General features: G+C 61.3%; 3 protein-coding genes across 11 annotated transcripts in view; all 3 read right to left on the bottom strand.

Moving 5' to 3' along the window:
* Positions 1-250: 250 nt before the first annotated feature.
* On the bottom strand, positions 251-16716 carry MATK (megakaryocyte-associated tyrosine kinase). 5 transcript variants are annotated; one of them, XM_019430866.2, is made up of 14 exons: positions 16067-16716; positions 7416-7519; positions 5477-5536; positions 5054-5167; positions 4831-4946; positions 4526-4745; positions 4010-4103; positions 2641-2706; positions 1832-1931; positions 1669-1753; positions 1505-1578; positions 1153-1348; positions 778-864; positions 251-684 (listed from the first exon to the last, which is right to left on the bottom strand). In XM_019430866.2, exons 3-14 carry the CDS (start codon positions 5483-5485, stop codon positions 445-447), a joined length of 1401 nt encoding a protein of 466 aa, XP_019286411.1. In that variant the 5' UTR covers positions 5486-5536; positions 7416-7519; positions 16067-16716; the 3' UTR covers positions 251-444. The 5 variants fall into 5 exon arrangements, with proteins under 5 accessions (XP_019286411.1, XP_019286408.1, XP_019286407.1 ...); XM_019430863.2 differs by lacking the exons at positions 7416-7519; positions 16067-16716 and adding exons at positions 6277-6385; positions 6862-7120 and having other exon boundaries at positions 1678-1753; XM_019430862.2 differs by lacking the exons at positions 7416-7519; positions 16067-16716 and adding exons at positions 6277-6385; positions 6862-7119.
* Positions 16717-18229: 1513 nt separating this feature from the next.
* Positions 18230-20931, bottom strand: part of ZFR2 (zinc finger RNA binding protein 2) — a 42534-nt gene continuing 39832 nt past the window's right edge. For 3 of the 5 annotated variants that reach the window (XM_053898089.1, XM_053898088.1, XM_053898087.1), the window contains exons 17-19: positions 20748-20859; positions 20122-20219; positions 18230-19399 (exon numbers count right to left, since the gene is read on the bottom strand). In XM_053898089.1, the coding sequence (XP_053754064.1) occupies positions 19217-19399; positions 20122-20219; positions 20748-20859 (393 nt within the window). In that variant the 3' untranslated portion in view covers positions 18230-19216. Of the gene's footprint in view, positions 19400-20121; positions 20220-20747; positions 20860-20931 lie in introns of those variants that run through there. The other 2 variants (XM_053898090.1, XM_053898091.1) reach the window with 2 other exon arrangements.
* MAP2K2 (mitogen-activated protein kinase kinase 2) overlaps positions 18506-20931 on the bottom strand; it is a 211776-nt gene continuing 209350 nt past the window's right edge. Inside the window, exon 12 of the mRNA XM_053898105.1 lies at positions 18506-18516. The gene's annotated coding sequence lies outside the window, so the exon portion shown is untranslated. The remainder of the gene's footprint in view (positions 18517-20931) is intronic.

Consider the following 20931-nt stretch of genomic DNA (forward strand, 5'->3'; position numbering starts at 1 on the left):
ATACGGCAGCTGTGAGGGCACCACAGCGGGGACCGTGGGTGGCAACAAGTGGGCCCATGGGGTGGCCGTGATGCCCGGGGGCTCTCCTGGCTCCACCCCCGGGGATTTGTGTCCCCAACGGCGGCTGTGGGGGCCTCAGCAGGCAGACGACTGGTAGGTAGACGACCTGGGCTGAGTGACGGGGGTGCCCTGGTGTTAACCCCTGGGGCAAAGGACGCCAAGGGTCGCAGAGAGACTCAGACACCCACAGTCCTTGGAACCAGTCTTTATGGAGGCTCTAATCCCTCGCCTCCCCGGGTCCCTGGTGTCCACGGGCTGCCCAGAGCCCCCCACCTGGGCCATATGAGCAGCTCGCTGGCCCTGACCCTTCTCGGGCCTGGCCCGTTCCCCCGACCCCGCACCCTCCACTCTGTCCTCTGGGGCCTGAGGCCCCACCGGGCAGGGTCAGGGCTCCTGGCCTCGGGGCGAGGAGGAACTGTCCGCGTCCTGGCCCCCCACCGGGGCCGAGGCCCCCGCGCTGCGCAGCTCCCGGGCCAGCTTCTCCGCCAGTTTCCGGAAGGGCGGCCGGCGGGCAGGCTCAGCCTCCCAGCAGCTGCCCATGAGGGCATGAATGGGGCCCGGGCAGCCCTCGGGGGGCTCCATGCGGTACCCCTTCTCCACGGCCTCTGACACCTCCTTCAGCGACTGTGGGCAGAGGGCACGCCAGCACGGCTGGGGTCAGAGCCATGGTCCCCAGACTCACAGGGGACCCAGCGCCTCCCCCCAGACCCCACTCACCATCTTGGGGTATGGAGCCCGGCCGTATGAGAAAACCTCCCAAAGAAGCACCCCGAAACTCCAGACATCCGACTTGCTGGAGAACTTCTGTGGGGCCCAGGACCAGGGTGAGGAGGGAGCCCTAATGGCTTCTGTTACAGCCCCTGCTTCCTCCAGGAAGTCCCCCTGGGCTGACCTTCCCTCTCTGGTCTCCTCCCGACAGACTGACCCCTCTGAGTCTCCCCCGCCACTGAGCAGAACCCATAGACTCAGTGGGGTAAGGAGTCCTTGTTGTTCTGGCCCTCGGCACTGAACCCAAGACTGTTTCAGAAATGGGGAAACTGAGGCCCAGATAGGGCCACACAAGGAAGGGTCCCAGGATGGAGGGGGGCTCACCCCGTGTTTGAGAGCCTCGGGCGCCGTCCATTTGACCGGCAGCCGGCTTGAGTCCAGCCCCTTCCGCTCGGCTTTGGCCAGGCCAAAGTCACTGACCTTGGCCACCAGGTCCTCGGAAATGAGGATGTTGCGGGCGGCAAGGTCTCGGTGCACCAGCTTCTTGCTCTCCAGGTACTCCATGCCCTCAGCCACGTGCCTGGGCCGGGGGCAGAGCACGGGGGGCGCGGGGGCCGGGGGGTGCTCGGTGACCGGAGCGCAGATCCCCAAGGCCAGGCTCCTCCCACTTGGCACCTCAGTTTTCCCTTGACCTTAGAGAGCCCCCTCCCCGCCCCGCCCGGGGAGTCCCACTCACAAGGAAAACTGCAGGAGCTGGGGCGTGCTCACGAGGGCCCGGCCTCGTGTCCGTAGAAAGTTCACCAGGTTGCCCTGTGGGGAAGGGAAGTGGGCCTGGGGGGCTCGAGGCTGCTCAGGTGCCCCCCCCCCCAACACTGATCCCACGTCGGGCCCCACCCCCACCTTGCTCACGTGCTCCATGACGATGTAGAGTCCCTGGTGCAGGATGACGCCCAGCAGACGCACCAGGTTCTTGTGCTGTATCTTCCTGGGGGCCGGCAGGCGGGCCGTGAGGGTGCGCCTGGGCCCCCCCTCCCAGGGGGCCCGCCCCCCACCCGGGACTCACGTCATGACCGCCGTCTCGTCCAGGAAGGCCTGGGCCGTCACATCGCACTTGACGTTCTTCACGGCCACCTTCTGTCCCAGGTACTCACCCTGCAGGACCGCTGTGGCGGGGGGGGGGGGGGGGGGGGGGGCAGGCAGATGGAAACACCCACGCACACCGACCGCCATGCACACCGCCAGGGCTGTGGGTCCCCAGGCCTGGAAAACCCCTCACCCCTGCAGGCTGATCAAAGACAATCAGCTAAGTAGGGTCTGCAAACTTCAGCTCGTGGGCCAAATCCAGGCCTGCCTCCTGCCTTTGCAAGGCTCACAAAGCTCGGAGTGGTTTGTACGTTTTTTCACGTTTGAAAAAAGTCACAAGAAAAATACTACTTTGCAACAAATGAAAATGACAAGAAATTCGCGGTTCAGTGTCCACAAATAAAGTTTTATTGGCCCATTCATTTACCTGTGTCTGCAGCAACTTTCCTGCTACTAAGGCAGAGCTGAATAGATGTGACACAGACTGGCCTGAAAAGCCAGGCCCTTTACAGAGAAGGTAGGCCGACCCCTGATCTAAGCCCCAGAGCCTTCCAGAACAACAGCTTCCAGGAATGGCATTCCCAGTACAGGGCCCAGAGGTGTGAAGGCATCGCGCACGATCACCGATCACGGAGTGCTGGTCCGCACAGCTGATGTCACCGCCCCCCCCCCACCCCCCCGCCACAGAGGGAGACACAGGCTCACAGCAAGAAGGTGTTAACACGGGTGTGGATTAATTCATCTCTCCCGCCCCTCTTCCTTCAGCCCCGGACCCGGGACCCCACTTACCTCCAAACTCACCCTCTCCAATCCGCGCACCCAGCGTCAAATGCTGTAGGTTCAGTAACCAGCCGGCTGTGGGGTGGAGACCCGGTCAGAGGGGAATGGGTTCCACCAGCCCCTCCCGTGGGGGGTCCGCCTGGCGAGAGGCCGGTGGTGTCTCCCACAGCGCCCCGGCAGGGACACACATTCAGGCGGCCACTATGCCTAGCAACGGCCCGAGGGCTTGTGTGAGACACCCCACCCTTGGTCCTGGTTTTCAAGTGCTGGAAAGCAACAGAGCCTGCCCATCTCAGGCTGACCTGAGGAAAGGAGCTGACGAGGGTTGGGGGCGGGTGGGGTAAGGCCCCAGCCTCGCTCTCCAGGAACGCCCCATGGAGCCCCAGGGGCAGCCCTGGGGCTGCCCTCTCTTCCACCTGGAGACTGTGTCCCTCCCAATACCCCATGGGTTCTTCCCTTTAGAGTCTTTTCATCTCTGGCTACCCAGGGACACACAGCAAAAGATACCACAAACACGGAGGCTGTCAAAGTTCCTGGAATCTTCTGGTAAAGGTTGGAGACTCTTCCAGAATCTTCCAGCACTCTAAGTGGTCATCTGCAATCCAGCCTCCCTGACGCCTTGTCTCAAAACTGCCTACGTTCCCCCTTCCTCTCTACTAGGTTCCATAGGCCCCCTCCCCTTCCTCCCCAAAGCCCCACTCCACGATCAAGCATGGTGACACCAGCCTCCCCTGAGGGCCACCCCCAAGACGTCCAGATTTCCCTGGGAGAGACATGCTTCCAAAGAGACATGATCGTCAGGTTCAAAGAGGGTGGCCGTGGAGGTGGGGGTGGCATTTGCTTCGGGCCTTGAGCACTGAGGATGTCATTTCTCAATGAAAATGGGGCTGGAAGAGTACTTGGGGAGGGAAAAGAATGCACAACAGCACAGAGGCACGGGAGGAAACAAGGAGGGAAACGGGGGACAAAAAGGAAGGGCCTTGTAGATGAGGCCAGGAAGACAGCTCAGCCATGAGGGAAGGTTCTAGAAGGCAAGGGAGAGATATGGGTAGATTTTCATGGTAGAAAGTCACCTCTGGGGGCACAGAGGCAGGGCTCTGGTGGAAGGATCTAGGGCTGGGGCTGGACGGCCGGTGGGTGGGTGGTGGCTTGAGGCTCAGGCCCAGGATTCTGGCCCAGGTGACAGGGCGGGGACAGAGACGTGGAAGCAGCAGCAAGTGTGGGAATTCACCCCATGTGGGCTGGTGGGCGTCTGTGGGCCCTCCTGCCCGCCCCGAGGGCTGCCCCGGGTGCTCTGCTCATCGTGCCAGGTCCCGCGATCCGCTCGTGTGCAGCGGCCTTGGCCGTGGGCCCGGTGCGGGAGGGCAGGGGCCCCTACCTTTGGCCAGCTCCTCCTCTGCCGACTTGGTGCCCTGCTTCCTCTTGGGTTTCACTAGCTTCGTGCAGATGGCCCCCTTGTCCTTGCTGTAATGCTGGGGGGGGGGGGGGGGGACAGGGCAGAGGCAGCCGTGAGCCTGGCCCCACGGTGAGGGGACGCCCTGCATTCCGTGCCCTGAACCGGGTGGGCAGGAGCTGGGGAGAAGGGGGGGGTTTCCTTTCCTCCAGAGGAGTTGGGTTGGTTTCCGTGGAAACGGAAAGGATGCAGGCTAGGAAACAGGAGGATCCCGGGGAAGGTGGGGCGGTGGTCTCTGGACGAGCGTCAACTTGGAGGTTCCTAGGGGTCTAGAGGAGCCACCCCAGGGCCCCCCAGAGGTGCGTCCAGAGGACTCAGACCACCTTGGGCTTGGTGGTCCACGGAGACCAGCCCCTCCTGCCCACCCCCCACTGCCGGCACGGGGCAGGGCCTGGGGTGTCCGCGCGGCTCTGGAGGCCCCGGGCCTCGCGGCGGCCGCACCTCCACCATGTCCATGAGGTTGCAGAAGCAGACGGCCTCGTCGATGGTCAGGTGGCCGTCGCGATGCAGCACCCGGTAGTGGATGACGTCGCGGCCGAAGCTCACGCACAGCACGTAGTCGCCCGGATGCCGCGCGGACTCGCGCACCAGGAACAGCCCGTCCTCCGGCGGCTGCAGCTGCTGCACGGCCTCCTGGCCCGAGATCTTCCCGTGGAACCACCTGCGGCCGGCGGAAGGGCGCGCTGGACCGGGCCGCCCAGGCCCTCCGGCCCCCGGCCCCCGCCCCGGGCGGCCCCGCGACTCACGGCATGAGGCTGAGCTTGGGGTCGGCCGACAGGGCCTCCCGCTCCCGCAGCGCCCCCGCCGCCAGCAGACCCTCCTGCCCGCTGGCGTGGTGCTTGGCACGGTACCAGCTCTTGCTCTGCCAGGGAGGGAGCCAGGGGTCGGTGTCTGCGTGGGGGTGGGGGGGGAGGTCCTGGCAGAGACGCACCTCCACAAGCACCGCCAGGCCCCCAGGCCACCACTCACCTCACAGGCCTCCAGGATGGTGACCACGTCGCCCTTGTGGAAGGCCAGCTCTCCCGGCTTGGGGCGCGTGTGCTCACACTTGGTGATGCATTGGGTGCCTGGGGCCCAGCGCCTCTGCGGGGGGGCGGGGGGGGGGAGCAAAAGGGCATGAGAGATGCCAGGGGTGAGGAAGAAATGGAAACTGGGCAAAAGACAGCAAGGCAGAGGCAGAAAGAACAACACAAAAGAAAGGGGGAGCAGCCAGGATAGAAACATCTGCTTCTACGAAGGCGGAAGATCGGGAAGAAAAGGTGACAGAAATGCAGCACCGGCTGAAGGGGACACGGTCAGAGTACAGCCCCCGACACGGCGCCGAGGTCCCGTGGGTGTGGACTGAGCAGGGCACGGGGCGAGACACAGGCAGCCCGGGGTGGGGGTGCTCACCGTTGGCATCCTGGCTGAGACGAACGTGGGGCGCCAGGCACGGAGGAAGCGGGGGCTCACCTGGGGGAGGGGCAGAGACCAGCTGGAGAGCCCAGACTGGAGCCAGGCTGGGGCCCGGGGCCATTGCTAACGAACCACTTCCAGCCCGGGGCCAGATGGAGGCGACAGGGGGAGGGCATCCCCATAGGGGGTCCCGGGTGATGGCTCCCTAAGCCCCTTTGGGGAGGCGGTCTTTATCCACAGGAATTCCTTGTAGAGTTGCGGCCACGAAACATCAGCGAGGAAACCAGAGAATCTAGCCTCGCCACGGTCCCGAAAGGGAAACGGAGGCACAGGGTGGGCACAGAGCAAGGGGCCATATGGTGGGGAGGGGGGAAGCGCCTGGCTCAGCCCCCAGCAGTCACTCAGTGGGTGGGGAACACGGTGCTGCCTGCCTGAGCTTGGTTCTTCCTCTTTTCTGGTAAGTGGGCAGGGGCAGGGGCAGAGCAAGGAACCAGAGGATGATTCAAGGTCATTCCCCACTATCCCTGACCCTAGGGTGGGGCCGGGACGGTGGGGGGGGGGGCAGGGGGCATGCAGCCCTCCTGGGCCCCTCTGGCCATCGGCTGAGCCTCTCTGATCCCCCACCAATCCCAACGCCAACCTAGGACAGACACACGGCCTCTTACTGCTGCGGGGGGAGGGCTTTTCTCGCCCGGACCCCACAGCAGGCGAGTGGGCCGTGGGGACGGCTGGGAGATGAACCTCTGCCTCTCCAGTACTGACCCCCCGTAAATCCCCAGCCCCCTGTGTACTCACACGCATACTGATCCATGTACACACGAGCACACACAGAAACACATGGGGCTTGGACACAGGTGGACACAGGGACCCACGGGCACGCGGGTGTGCAAGCAAAGGCACGTTCACCTAGAGACAGGTGTGCACACGTCTACACGTGTGCACACACGAACAGCCTCTCCGACATCCAGAGATGTGTGTGCCTGTCTCCCCCAACACACACACACGGACCCGCACTTGAACACCTGGGCGCCAGACGCGGGCCGCCAGGGCACCCGGCGCTACACGAGCTACACGCAGGGCCGCGCACACGCATCTCGGCCCCACGCGAACATCCCTCCACGTGGACGCGCGGATACACACACCCGGGAGCCTGCGGACGCGCACACTCGCACCCAGAAAAATACCCCCCGCCCCGCGCCCGATCGCCTCTAACCACCCGCTACCCCAGCCGCGTACCGGCCGCGCACGCCGGCCGCGCACACTGGCGCTCACACCGGCTGCTCCAGCGCACGCCCGGGACGCCCCCGGGGCCCTCGGGGTCCCCCACACACACACCGCCACTGCCCCAAGGTCTCTCCCCTTACCCCCGCCACCGGGCTCACCTGCTCAGGGGGCGCCCCCGGGCCGCGCCCCGCGCCCACACCCAGGAGGGCCCCCGAGCGCTGGCTGGGCACCCCAAGGCAGCCCTGGCTGCACAACTTGGAACAAGTTGCTCCGTTTCCTCATTTTGGGGGGGGGGGAGGGCTGGGGGGAGCGGGGGAGCGGGAGGCGCCGCGGCCCGGGAAGCCCCCGCAGGTCCTAGCGCCGGCCGCAGTGCGGTCTGCTCCGCGCGCCGCCGCCGCCGCCGCCGCCGCCGCCGCCGCCGGCCCCTCCCCGCCCCGCCCCTGCGGCCCCCGGCGCCTCCCGCACGGCCCGGGCGGGGGGCCCGGGGCGCTCGCCTGCTCCGCGTCGCGCGCCGTGGCGTGGTGTCTCGGGCGCGCACCCCGCCCACCCTGGGAAACAGAGGCCTTGGAGCGGGTGCCGCGCGCGGGGCGGGGAGCGTGGGGGGCGGGGGGACGGGGAGAGTGAGCTGCCCGTTTGGGGAGATAAGCAAGCCGCAGCGCCCAGGCTGTGTACCGGACCCTCCTGACTCCGCGATTCCAGCGCCCTCACTCACCTCCTCTGCCCGGAGGATTCTTGGCGCCTGGCGCAAAGTGCTCAAAAATGTCAACGGTTATCGGTGTCGTTACGATCATCATCGATATTAAGGGGAAACGGGGGCTACAGAAAAAAAAAAAAAAAAATCACGTGGGACCGGAGGCCTCCTGGCGGAGGGGACAGTGAAGCCCGGCCCGGGCCAAGCCAGCCTGCCTGGGCTTCCTTCTCTGCGGGTCCGGCGGCTTCAACCTCAGAAAACAGACGAGCATTTGAGGCCCGAGGCACTGGGTCTGGGCGGGGGGGGGGGGGCTCCGGCCATGGCTCTGCTTCCGATGGAGGCGTCCGCTCGGCAAGGACAGAGCTGGTCCTAGGAGGGCGGTGAGCCAGGATGCCCAGGGAGGAGCATCCTGGGTCCTGTATGTAATCTTATGTCACCCCAGAAGGCTGTTGGGAATAGACACCCACTTACGGAGTCACAAAACTTCCCTGTTTTGGAGCCACAACTGGGAACTTCTATGTATCAAGGTCCTAGAGTCAACAGTTGTTCACCCAGCACCGAGAAGTGACGCGATACCAATGGCACCATCCATCCTTTGGTGTTACACAGGAGAGAAGAGGTCCAAGGGGGAAAGTTCCAGAAGGGGACCCTGCAACCAGCAACAGGCACAGGCCCTGCTGTGGACCCGGGGCTGGAGACCCTGCAGCCAGCATTCGGTTGGGTCCTGGGGCCACCATATATGGGAAACCATCATCACTTGCCTGAAATAGAAACACATCAAAATAGCCACAGGAAGCCCAGCAGCCCAGCGTTAGGTGCAGACCAGAGACCGAGCCGGAGGCCCCATGATGGAGGCCTGCCTTCCTTTTGCTCAGCGGGGACGTGAGCCCACGTACAGGGCTCTAAGGGGCCCTAGCTCCCCAGGGAGACTTTCTGCTTGATGCAGTCAGAGAGGTGGGAAGAGATTTGAAAGGGGCTGGCTTGCTCCCTCTGTGGCAATACTGTCTGAGTAATGCTTTCATCCTCCCCAGGACCCCAGGGAACTTGTCCCGAACTCCAGAGGCGATCAGAGGAGCCAAAGGTGCTGAGACTGGAGAGGGACGGGCTTAAGTAGATAGTGCCAGGTTCCCAAATCTCCAAGGGCTAGCCAGGGGTGCAGCCCCCTCCCCTCCCCCCCCCCCCCCCCCGGCATACGGGGCACTGAGCCGCACCTGACTCTAGGGAGATAGGCTTTGAGTCCGGGGCGTATTTCGGTCAGAGCTATAGGAGGGGTCAACTCCCCAACCCCAAAGACATTCACGAGTTGGCCACTTGGAATCTCAAAGGCTAGAGGGGTCTTTCAGTCCCCGGGGGTGGCATTGCCAGTATCTCCTCCTCCTGCCAGGAGCTGGGGGGGATCTTGCCCTTTCCCTCGACCACTCTGAAGCCAGCCGGGCCTCAGAATTACCCAGTCCCGGGCTCCTCACCCTCCGTGTCTCAGTCCTGTCGAGCTTGATTCCAGAAATTCTCTGACGCGCCAGGCCACCCCGCCTGGTACAGGCTGGCGACACGGAAGCCCCTCCCTGACTTCCCAGCTGCCTCCAGTTTTCCTCCCTGCTACCTACCACCATTCACCTTCCCCTGCACGGCTAAGGATGAAAATGTGACTGTAGCCCTCCCCCGCGCTAAATCCTCCCATAGCTCCCCACTGCCTAAAACGCTCAGCATGGCATTCAGAGCTCTTCACGTTCAGCTCCCCACGGACCTCCCCGGCCTCACCTCCTGCTCCCACAAAGCACCCAGCAGTCTGGCACCTCCTTCTGCCCAGAATGCCCTTCCCCTTTGTCCTGTTGGCATCTCCAGCTCACACCTATCTCGACTGGCACCATTTTTAGGATGCGCCCACCTTCTCAGAGCAGAACCCTGCTTCTATGCCCCGAAAAGACCCCTCGCTGGAGGCACCAGCTTTCTTGTCTCACCGAGTGATGGGTGTGGACCTGGCCTTGGTGACTGAGCCCGTGAGCCCGCCTGGGAAGGAGGCCAGTGCAGAGAAAGCAGAGGCTGAATCCTGAAGGAGGAATTCAAATCCTTGGATCCAGCCGAGCCTCGAGTTCGCGCTATGACTAGTGTTGGAAACCACTCTGCTTTTTTTGGTTGTTCCTGCAGGGGGTTTCTGCCACTTGCGAGCAAAAGGATTCCTAATACTGAAAATAGGGCAGGAAGGTGGGTGTTGAAATGAACGTACTCTAGGACGTGGAACTGGCGAGTCAGATTAGATTGCCCTAAGCCCAGCTAGAAGTGGGATCTCCTGGGCGCACCCTTCCAAGATCTGATAGATCTCCCATCCATCCGCTGGGTCGGGTGGTGCCGTCTTCCGACACGACAAGTGCAACAGAGGAGCCCTGAGGACCCACCCGCTTTCCCTCCTGAAGGCCCTTTTTTGTTTATTCAAATCTCACCGCTTTTCGCGTCCTACCTCTCTCCTTTGTTGGCTATTGCAATTTGCAGAAGCCCCTGTTCTCCAAACTCCTGGCGGTTTGGGGGCCAATCCTGAGTTCCAGAGAGGCAAAGCTACTGGTCTATGGTCGCACAGCTGGCTGGGGCTGTAAGTCAGGCCTGCGGACTCACTCAGTGGGGTTGGAAACTTCTCAAAGGCAGGGCACATTTCTTAATTCTGTACTAATATGGATGAAAATCGATGTAGGCGGCGAACAAGGGGAGTCATAGGACATGCACGTTACGTAATGCATCAGTTTGAATCGGGACTGGCTACACAGGGTGGAAGAACACGGGTGCTGGAGGCTTGAAGTAGACAGAAATTAATCTCTGAGGGGTGTACTCCTGGGCAGTGTCAGGAACCGAGGCTCCTGCCATCTTGTTGCTCTGCCTTTCTCCGCACATGAACTGTCACCTCTTGAGCTAACATGGCCGCTGAAGCTCCAGCCCTCCCATGTGCATTCCAGCCAACAGGAAGCGGGAAGTTGGCAGGGAAAGGTACACCTCTTCCCTTCAAGGGCTCTTCTTGGAAGACGCACGTGACAGCTTTGCTCTATTCCGTTGGGTGGAACTTAGCCACATGGCCAAATTTAGTAGCAGGGGAAGCTGGGAAATGTAGTCTTTACAGCAGGGGCCAAGGAAGCCTCCTCAAAGCTCCCAGGCATGTCCCCACTTCAGGGCCTTTGCGTTAGTTGTGCCTTCTGCCTGGGACACTTCCCCGGACGTACCCATCATTCCAGCGCCTACAGAATATTCCAGTCTTCTGACACTTCACGTCCTCTCCCCTTGTAGATCAGTAGAGCTACCATGGTCTAACTGGCCATATATTGTACTCGTTTTGTTGTAGTGGTGGTAGTGGTGTTGTCTACTGGCTGCAGCCTCTCCAGAACATCAGCTCCCCAGGGCCAGGGGTTTTGGACAGTGTCATTCACGGCTGTGGCCCCTGAACCTGGCACACAGGAGGGGCTCAGGACGTATTTTTTAAGCCAACGAGTACAAGGGAGGGGAGAGGTAATGAGCAATGACTGACACCCGTGAGCTGAGCACTTTCATTGTAGCCATTTCACAGACGAGACAACTGAGGCCCAGTCGGTGCCCGGGCTCACCCCGGGATACAGGAAGCGGCGGGCTGCGCTTTCAACCCCGGTCCGTCGGGCTCCAGGGCCCACAGGCCAGTTGCACGGCAAGGTGTTGGGCCCACGACGGACCCCCAAAGAGTTCTCCAGATGGCAGGTGAGGCAGGACGGCATCAGCCAGACGTGGGAACAGCTGAGCTGCCGGGGGGGGGGGGGCCCCAAAGATCCTCGGCTGGAGCACCGGGCCAGATCGGAGTGCCCCAATTAGCACACCTTTAAATTTAGCTTTCTCCTCCCCGCCAGGGGACTTGGGGGATTCAGCGGAGGAACACTCCGCTCTTTCGAGGAAAACTGCTGCATCGCTCACTCTGCAACTGGGCACATGGCGTGACGGGCCATTCTCCACTCGCCGAATGAAGGGCTTCTCAAGGCGACTGCTTTGGGGTGCCAGGCGGGAGGGACCTGCCTTTGATGGGGGAACCTGTTTGCCCGCCCCCATCCCTCATCTTGTCTTTCTTGTTCTGTAGGTGGAGGTGAGCCTGCTTGTAGGTTCAACACGTGTAAACCGGGTCCAGAGCACTTCTTGGTTTAAAATCTTTGTGTGGCATGGGGTGCGTGGGCGGCTCAGTCGGCCGAGCGTCCGACATCAGCTCAGGTCATGATCTCGCGGTTTGTGGGTTTGAGCACCACGTTGGGCTCTGTGCTGACAGCTCGGAGCCCGGAGCCTGCTTCGGATTCTGTGTCTCCCTCTCTCTCTGCCCCTCCCCGGCTTACGCTCTGTCTCCGTCTCAAAAATAAATAAAAAATTAAAAAAAAAATCTTTGCATGGCTCCACTATGCTTACGATAAACCCAAGCTCCTCTCGGTGGCCCGTCACGTCACCAGCTGTGTCTGGCTGCTGTCACCTCTTGCTCTCAGCTCCCTCCTCCACTTCCCTTGGCTGGCTTGCTACCACTTCCTCTGCCTGCTGTTCCTCAAATGTTCCAGGCACTGCCTGGCCTTGGGGCCTTTGCGCATGCTGTTTTCTCCTCCTCCTATGTGCTTTCCCCAGCTCCTCTCCAGCTTGGCTCCTTCTCAGCATTTCTGGTTCCTCCAAGAGACCCTTACTGACCACCCATAGTGGCCACCCACCATCTGAGCCCAAATCACTACATGTTACCACGTCTACTCATTCTTGTTGACTGCCCTCCTGACGTGCCTTTGCCCCCTTGACAAAATGTATGTTCCATGAGCAAGGGCAGGGATCATCTCTGGCTTGATCAATCATTTACCTCTGGAGCCGAGCCTGCAGGAGACCTTTATGTTATTATGTGTAACTTGTTCACAGTGGAGCAATGTCCACTAAGGAGCACTTTTATTTTCTAGGCCTTGTTCTGGTATTTGCCTGGAGTTAGTGATTGCCTTTGTTTTGTGTATCTGTGACACTCTGTCTCCTCCAACCTTTCCAATGGATCTAACTTCTCCATTCAGGGCCAGATGCGGCCCAGCTGTACCCCTGGTCCTTCTTCAGCACCTAGGGGTTCCTGGGAAGTGACTCCTGTTTTTTTGGGGGGGTCCTAGGTCTCCCTGTTTCTTGGTCTGTGCCCTCATTTCGGGAGTGTGTACCCTCAAGGCTTTTCCTTCCACCCCCGTGTGGCCGGTGGCTTGACTGAAGACACTATCCCGAGTGGTGGCTGGCTTCCTTGCCTGGTGTCTTCCAGATTCTAGCCTTGGGCAGTTGAACAACCTGAAGCTGTCCTGCTTCCTTATCCCCTGCTTGTCACGTTGTTTGCCCTCTCTTTTGAAGCCTGTACAATCTTCTTAGCCTCCACATCCTGTACTTTCAAAGCGTGGGTTTGGTGGGCGTCTGTGTTCACTGGTCGCGCTGGAGGTTTTGGCGGGCTGTGTCATGTGTTCCATTCCTGCCAAACTTTCTTAAATGATGTCACTGGTGATTTCTTCCCCTGTGGTGTCTCTTCTTCTTCATCATACATTGGTCTCCTTCTTTTCTTGTCTTTTTTTTTCTTTTTGTCTTCTCATTCCACTTTGTCTTCCAAGTCTGTCAACATTTCCATATTTTGACTACCAGGTTGAGTTTCCAACTTCTTTCTAGTTCTTTGAATGTTCTTTTTCCTTTTTAAGATTCTCATCTTTAAGTAATCTCTACACCCAACATGGGGCTCGAACTCACGACCCTGAGATCAAGACTCGCACGCCCACTGACTGAGCCGGCCGGGCGCCCCTTAAAGTTCTTTTTCAAAAGGCAAATGTAAACCTGCTTCCTGGCCATCGCATCTTCTACAAGCTCTCTGAGGATAACCTGCATAAGGGGGTTTCTACAACTGCTTTCTTCTGTTCTCATTGTCTCTTTCCTCCAAATTACTTTTTTCCTTCTCTTTTTGGGTTTTAGTCTCTCACTAGCTAACATTTGCTCTATGGCAAGTGACGTAGAGCTGGCAGGAGGCTCCTCACCATTGGAGTGGGTTGAGTACAAGGCACTGGTCACTGCCTCGAACACCAGTGACGCCGTAGGGCTTTTCTCACAGCCCGGCAGCTCGTATTCTGGAAGCTGAAGAGGTCACAGTTTCCTGTGTGACCTTCACCTTGATTGCTGGTTTCCACCTTCACACCTGCCCTCCACCATGCCTGTGGCCCTGAGGCCGAAACCTTCCGTGCAGCAAGTGTTGACAAATCCACTTTATTCCTGGGTTCTCCCCCAGCTCTGCAAGGTGGGTGCTGCTAGTTTTGATCCAATTTTATAGACGGTCGGGGAGGCGAAGTGAACTGTCCTGACACCCCACAGCTCGTCTGTTCAAGGCCACGCTGAGACGGGAGCCTGGAGTCACCCTCACTGCACGAAGGGACAGCTGCTGGTTCAGCTTTGATTCCTCCCAAGGAAGTTGGGGAGTGCTTGCTGATTGAATACTGAATACATTTCAACCCTCTCAGTGGCAGACACAGGGAAGCCACATGAGTGACGGCCCATGGCGCGTGCCAGGCGTTCAATAAACGCTGGTTGGATAAAAGACACTGAAACAGCAGTGCGCGATACAAGATGTCACAGAGTGGGGGTGCCTGGGGGGCTCGGTTGGTTAAGCGTCTGACCTCGGCTCAGGTCATGATCTCATGGTTTGTGAGTTCGAGCCCCGCGTTGGGCTCTGTGCTGACGGCTCGGAGCCTGGAGCCGGCTTCGGATTCTGTGTCTCCTCCTCTCTCTGCCCCTCCCCTGATCATGCTCCGTCTCTCTGCCTCTCAATAATAAATAAACGTTAAAAAAAAAAAAAAAAAGATGTCACAGAATGAAACCTAACTGCCAAACTCATGGCCACATGAAGATGAGTATTTTGGAGACACAGTCCCGACTTGGGAGAGGAGAACAGGGCTCCTTCGTTTACCACGAGAGGGAACCTGGCCAGATTCTGACGGATTCCAAACTTGCACGTGGAAATTTCAAATGCCTTCAAATGCCCGTGCCCCCTGATTGATAAGTTCCATTCTGGGACATCTACGGAGGGAGGGACAGAACCCCAACTGTGCAAGACAGCATGTTTGCCGCATCGTGGTTAATAACTTGAAAATGTCCAACAGGAGGGGATGGTTAAGCAAATTAGGGCACGTTCATTTTGTGGGATCTATTAAAATGCATCTATTAAAAATGCATCTATTAAAAATGACATCTCAGCCAAAAAATTGGGGGGAAAATGCCCACCAATAGATGAACAGATAAACAGAACACGGCCCACACGTGCACGTCCCTCGGCCGTGAGCAGGAGCGAGGCGCCCACCCCCGCCGCCCCACGGACGGACCCCGAACACACGACGCTCAGGGAGGGAACCGGACACGAGAGGCCCCACGGGGCGTGAGTCCACGTGTGTGAAACGTCGTGGGGGCTGGGGAGGGTGAGGGTGAGGGTGACAGCTAATGGGGACAAGCCGTCTTTTTGAGCTGATGGAATGTTCTGGAATTAGATGGTGGCGACGGTCGCGCATCTCAGCGAAAATAGCAAAACCCACTGAGTTGTACATTTTGATATAAAGCAGCAAATTTTATATGCGTGTTACCACAATTAAAAAAGTCATATTGTGACGTCTGTGGAAGTATTAAATGAGAAAAAGTCTAAGCACACGCAGAACAACGAGGAATCAAAGCTGAGACGGCGTCACGTGAAGAAACGGGCATCAAAATGGTATAAAGAGCCGACCCGCCACCGAGAGAGCACGAGAGACAAGCTAGGAAGGAAACACGGCGTGTGTTCATAGTACTCGACCTCGTTTCCACTCTTTCGTTTTTCTGAAACTTCCAGGCTTTTTGTAACGGGAAAACCCGGTGCACTGAAGTTCCCCGGTGTGTTAAAATAGACGTAAAACTCACCGTCTCCAAGAGCACAGCTCAGCGGCGTCAGGCACACTCACACTGTCGTGCAGCCGCCCCCCCCCCATCTGCGTCCAGAACTTTCCATCTCCCCAGACTGAGACCCTGTCCCCATGAAGCACGGACTCCCCACCCCTGGCTCCCACCATCTACTCTCTGTCTCTGTGGGCGGGACTCCTCTAGGGGGTCACGCGGGACGTGTCCTTCTGTGTCTGGCTTCTGTCACTGCACACAGTGACCTCCGGGTCTGTCCACATGGTGGCAGGTGACAGGACACCCTTCCTTTTTAAAGCTGAGTAATATTCCAGTGTCTGGGCGGGTGGGCCACAGTGGGCTTGTCCATTCACCTGCCGATGGGCACTCGGGTTGTGTCCACGGCTGGGTCGCTGTGGATGCTGCTGCTGGGAACGTGGGGGGTGCAAGTTCCCGTATCCCAACTCTTTTTCTTTTTTTATGTGCAGAACTTGAACAGACCCGAACGGGGCACGACCCCCCCAACCCAGGCTGCCTTCTCCACCGTAGGAGAAACACGGGGCTCCTGGGAGAGATGGAGCTGGCATTTTCCCCCCCAAACGCTGTCGACACCGGCCGAGCCTTGGAGATGCTCCCTGCACCCCTGGGGCGCGACTTATTTCGGACCAGGGACACGGCGGGTTCTGTTGCCCGCGGCTCTGGATGGAGCCGGCTTCCATTTTCGTCCTCCCTGGACCGCCTGCCAGGCGCGGCCCCAGCCCTGCCCACACTGCCCGCGTCATCCCTCCCACACTCACCGCTGTCTCCTAGCAACCGGGCTCGCCCGCCAGCATCCTGCAGCCTGAGGTCCAGGGATGCCGCTCCGGGGCCTGCTCTCCAGCCTCCCCGCCTGCCACGGGGCTGGCTCCGGGGTCCCCTGCCGGTGGGAAGAGGGCTGCAGGGGAGAGACCAGAAGAGCCGCTCTGCGGGCCGGCGGCAAGCTCAGTCGCCCAGGCGCTTCGTCCATCTGGACCCGGCGCTTCGTTAACCGACTGCTTGATTTTTTTCGGGAGTTGCTAGGGGGAAAGATTTAACTCCCCCTCAGCAGGATTGGCTTTAGGCCACCTGGTGCTCAGGATACTGTCCCCCTTCCCCAGGAGCCGGGGGTGGGCCAGCGAACAGTGGGTGATGAGGTGTCCCCGAGCTGCCCCCCTGCCAGGATCTGAGGGAGGAAGCCGGTCCGCGAGCACCTGCGTGCAGGTCACCGCGGCAGGACACGGGGCTCCCCGCGAAGCTGTGACGACCGCATCTGGCAAGTCTCCGCTGCACGGGCGAAGCCACCTTCCTTCTGTCCTCTTGCCCCTGCCTTAGCCGAAGCCTCTCGGCCAAACCGTGACAACGGTCTCCTGGGATGAGGTGGACGCAGACTGTGTCTTCACTGCCAGGAGGCACGTTCCTGTCACAGGGAGACTCCCCTTGGGGTGCCGGAGCACAGTTTCAAGCATGTGACACGTGTACCGAGCTACCACCATGCACTTGGTCTGTTCTGGCCCACGGTGGGTGGAGTGGGTACGCTTCCTGCCCACAGAGAACCCATGTCGCTGGGGGAAGGCGGGTGGCAGGTGATTTTAATCAGTGACGTGTGGTATAAAGAAAACAAACATAGTTATGTGACAGGGAGAGGTGGTCAGGGAGTCTTCTTGGAGGAGGGGACATCTGGGAGGAGAACCGAGGGAAGGGAGGAGTTGCCGGCCATACAGGTCAGAGAAGAGCTTACTGGTAGTGGAAGTAGCATGTGCAAAGGCCCTGGGGTAAGAACAGGTTTGGCTGGTCTGAGGACAGCAAGAGACTGGTGGCTCTGAAGGGGCGTTATGGAAGGAGAGGGTGGCAGGTGGGCTTTTGGGGGGCCTCGTTGGGATTTGGGAGTCGCCTGAATTTTACCACAAGCTCCCACTGCTGGGGGACTGAAGCAGCAGAGTAGCACTGCGAGTGGCAAGCAGAGACAGTGCCGACGGTGATGGCTTGGGCTCGAGCACACAGGAACCCGGGAGGACTCCCCGGTGGTGGTGGTGGTGAGCCTGGAGAGCTGGGCGAAGGGCAGAGCCACCGCCGGAGGAGGCGGAGGATGTCGGGACCCTCCCTCGGACCCATCCCTTGTGCCCCATCCGTGGCGGCGGCCAGGACCAGCTGAGGGGCTGGCTCTGACTCCTAGGGATTGTTGGGCTGCCAACAAGGAAGGGGGCCCAGGGCCCCAGAGGCAGAGGAGAGGGGCCTGCCCTCCCGGGGGGGTGGTGGTGCTTAGGCACTGGCCGGCTGCTTCCCGTTTCCAGTTGATAACGTGCCTGTGAGAACCAAGCAGGGCTTCGCCTGCCTGAGGGGGCTGAGAAGGGGGTCTGTGTGCGCCCAGCCCGTGCTCTGACACACGCGCCCCCACCGGAGGCCCACGCTCCCCCCGCTCCCCTCCCCGGAGCCTGACGGTTGCCTGGGGACGCCCTGGGGGCTTGAAGCTGTCGGCAGCTCAGCGGTGACCCAGTCTCCCCGTCTGAACCCCCCTCTGCCCCCTGAGGTTTGCCACGAGGGTTTGGGAAAACTCTGGGGAACTCCTGGTAGGGGACCTACAGGCAGAGAGCCCCCCACCAACTCAGCTTGGCCACCTCCTTGTCTAGGAAGCCCTCTGGGCCCCCAGCCTTCCCGTTGATCATTTCTAGGACCAGGCCAAGACAGGCTCCCTGAGTGGTCGCGGGGCCTGTGCAAAATGAGTGCTCCTCGGGGAGGGTCCCCAGGGCACCCTGGGGTGGGAATGGCCCGGGGGACCAACGCACGGGGGCACAGCCTCCGGGCAGCACGCTGCTCACGCTACGGCCTGAGTGTCAGAGAGAAATGCCGGCCGGCCGGGCACCCCCGCTCGGAGCCCTGAGGGAGCGGCGGGAGGGCGCAGCGGGGGCTCCGCACCCCAAGCAAGGACCGCACAGTCCACACCATGAGACGTTATTTATTTATTCCCCACCCTCGCAAACCTTCAGGTGGCTCTACGGAGACATCAGACACAAAGCCACACTCAGACTGCCCCTAAATACAGAAGTGGAATTTAAGGATTCACCTGACCACACATGGCCTCGGCCCAAGGGCGGACTTTTCCCCTTCAGTGCCGTGGGGCGACCGGGCAGGGAGGCTCGAGCACAGAGGGAGGACTGGGCAGGGCTGCCCCTCGTCCACCCGGGCTCCTGCACCAGGCCCGGACCCAGACCTGCTGCACCCGGCGGGTGGTGGTGGTGGGGGGGGGGGGTGGTGCGTGAGGAGTGACCGAGCAGCTCCCGCTCTAAGTAGAAGGCACTCGGTGGTACGGGGTCAGGGCAGACTGTGGGTCACAGACGTTTCTGGGGGGCCAGGGGTGCACCCAGCCTGGATCCTCACCGCCACTGGGCCCTCCCACCTCCCTGAGGGTGGACGCTGGCCGGGAAGATGCCAGCTCCGGCCATGCAGACCTCTGGGGTGGGGCGTCTCCAGGTTGGGGTCTGGAGCGGGGGGGGGGGGGGGGGAGGATGTGTTTGGGGCAGGCTGGGCCCAGGGACGGGGGATCCCGGCCTGGGTGTGTCCTCAGGCTCAGCCCCACCCGCCGGCTCTCCCTGGCCCGTCCCTGTGATGTGGTTTCAAGTCCACGCAGGGCTGGGGCATCCGCAGGGAGCGCTCCGGAAGGCCACACGCTTGGTGGGCCACAGGGTGAGCCCAAAGCCGGCAGCGTTTCACCATGCTGCACCTTCTAGCCCTCCGCGGGGCGGGCCTTCGGGTGCCGGCTGCCGCCCCAGGGGGCCCTCACCCCGGGAGAAGGTGATTTCCAGGAGGATTTAAGCAAAGTGTTTTTAAAGAAACCCACAGATCGCTCCGGAAAGGAGAACACGGCCGACCAGCGTCGGGACGAAGCGGCTGCGGTGAGGACACGTCCAGGCGTACCCAGCAGGGGACGCTGCTCACGCGGGCCCCTCTCCACCCTGCCAGCCCTGCTTCCTGGGGACCTCACCCTTCTGGGCCTCGGTTCCTGCCTCCCGCAGCCTCTTCCGGAAGCGCGCCCCCGGCCTGCTTCTGGGGGGCGGCAGAGGGTCCATGCCCAGGATCTTGTGGATCTGCCGGAACGCCAACAAGCGCAGGGCGTGCTGGGGGCAGACGGCCAGTCAGGACCCTCCCACTGCTCGGCGCTGGCCCTGCACCCACGGCCCAGCGCGGACACGAGCTCACCGGGTGTCCTCGACGACACCCTTCCAGCAGCCACAGAGCTCGGGGCACGCGCGGGCTTGGGGAAGCGCACTGCGCCGGGGCCAGCCGATGGCAGGATGTTCCCAGGAAGCCCTCGGAGCATCAGCCCCTTTCTGGGCTCTCTACCGGGACTCCAAGTCCTGCATCGCCACTCGGCCGTGACCGTGAGCAACTTGACTCTTCCCGTTAAGGGCAATTCGTAAGCGCCAGGGTCCGTGTGGGTTTTGTGCCACGGGGAGGCTTTCTTACAGATAAACTTGCTGACAAAAGGGAAACCACAGCGGGGGGCTGTGCGGGCCAAGCTGGAGGCCATGGCTGGGTGTCGTCACACCCTGAGACGTGGGGCCACGGAACACCCAGGGAAGTCCCAGCCAGCAAAGCCCCAAGTGTGCACCTGCCTCACTGTCATGGCAGCTTCGGCCCCGAGCCAGGCTGGCCCTGCCCCCGTCACCCACAGGCCACCTGTTTCTACAAAGGGAAGGAGAGGGGGAGGGGGAACCCCACATCGTTTCCGGGTCCATGCGTAGCCGCAACCTGGGCGGGGACCCGGGTGCCACGCCCGGCCTGTCCGAGCTGGCCTGGACTTGGGAGCCACACGTACCACACGGGCCGGCTGTCCTACCTGCGCACTGGCCGTGAGGTCCTCACGCTGCTGGCAGGTCATGGGCCCAAGGGCGTCCCTCTGGTCTCTCTCGCAGGGATCCTGGATCCCAGGCCCATCTTGTCGCGGAGAGGTGGGGGCCGCAAAGGACAAAGTACCCAGGGGAAGAGACCACCACCGCGGTTGGGCGGGTCCCACGCAGGGCCCACCCACTGCCCCCAAGCGTGCACCAGCCACACCCCTGTGTGCGCCTGCGAGAGCCCTGGGACAGGACAGGCCGGCGGCACATGCTCCCTGCACGGCCTCTCCTGTCGCTTCACCTGCCACCATCCCATGCCCTAAAATGACGGGAAAGCCCCGTTTCTGCATCTAACACCTCGATGGCTCAGCGCACTGTCTCCCTTTGACGCCCGTTATCTGCGACCCTGCGTGGTTCCTTTCCCGACATTCCCAGGGCTCTCCAGGGCTCTCCAGGGCTGCACTGCCCCAGGGCGGGCCCCTCCCTTGCCCGGACCCTGGACCCTCGTCCCTGTCTGGCTCCCTTCCCTTGTCTGCCCGGGACAGTGCTCCCAGGGTTTGCAAGTGGCTCGTTCTGTGCCTGCCACACCTGCTCTACTGTTCTGGGCTCCCCGGCCTGCGGGACTGACCTGCCAGGAGCATCCCCGAGGCTACACACTCCAGGACACGCCTCAGGCCGTCCCCGGGACTCAGGGGCCCCTTCGTGCTGCTCAGGGCCTTCTCCACCAGCAGCTCCATGGCCTGGGCCCCGCGGGGACAGAAAAGACGACGCCGTGCCTCAGAGGAGAGCACTTGGGCCAGCTGGACTCTCCC

Source organism: Panthera pardus, unplaced genomic scaffold, assembly GCF_024362965.1.
Source record: "Panthera pardus isolate Hobbes unplaced genomic scaffold, ASM2436296v1 HiC_scaffold_8, whole genome shotgun sequence".
NCBI lineage: Eukaryota > Metazoa > Chordata > Mammalia > Carnivora > Felidae > Panthera > Panthera pardus.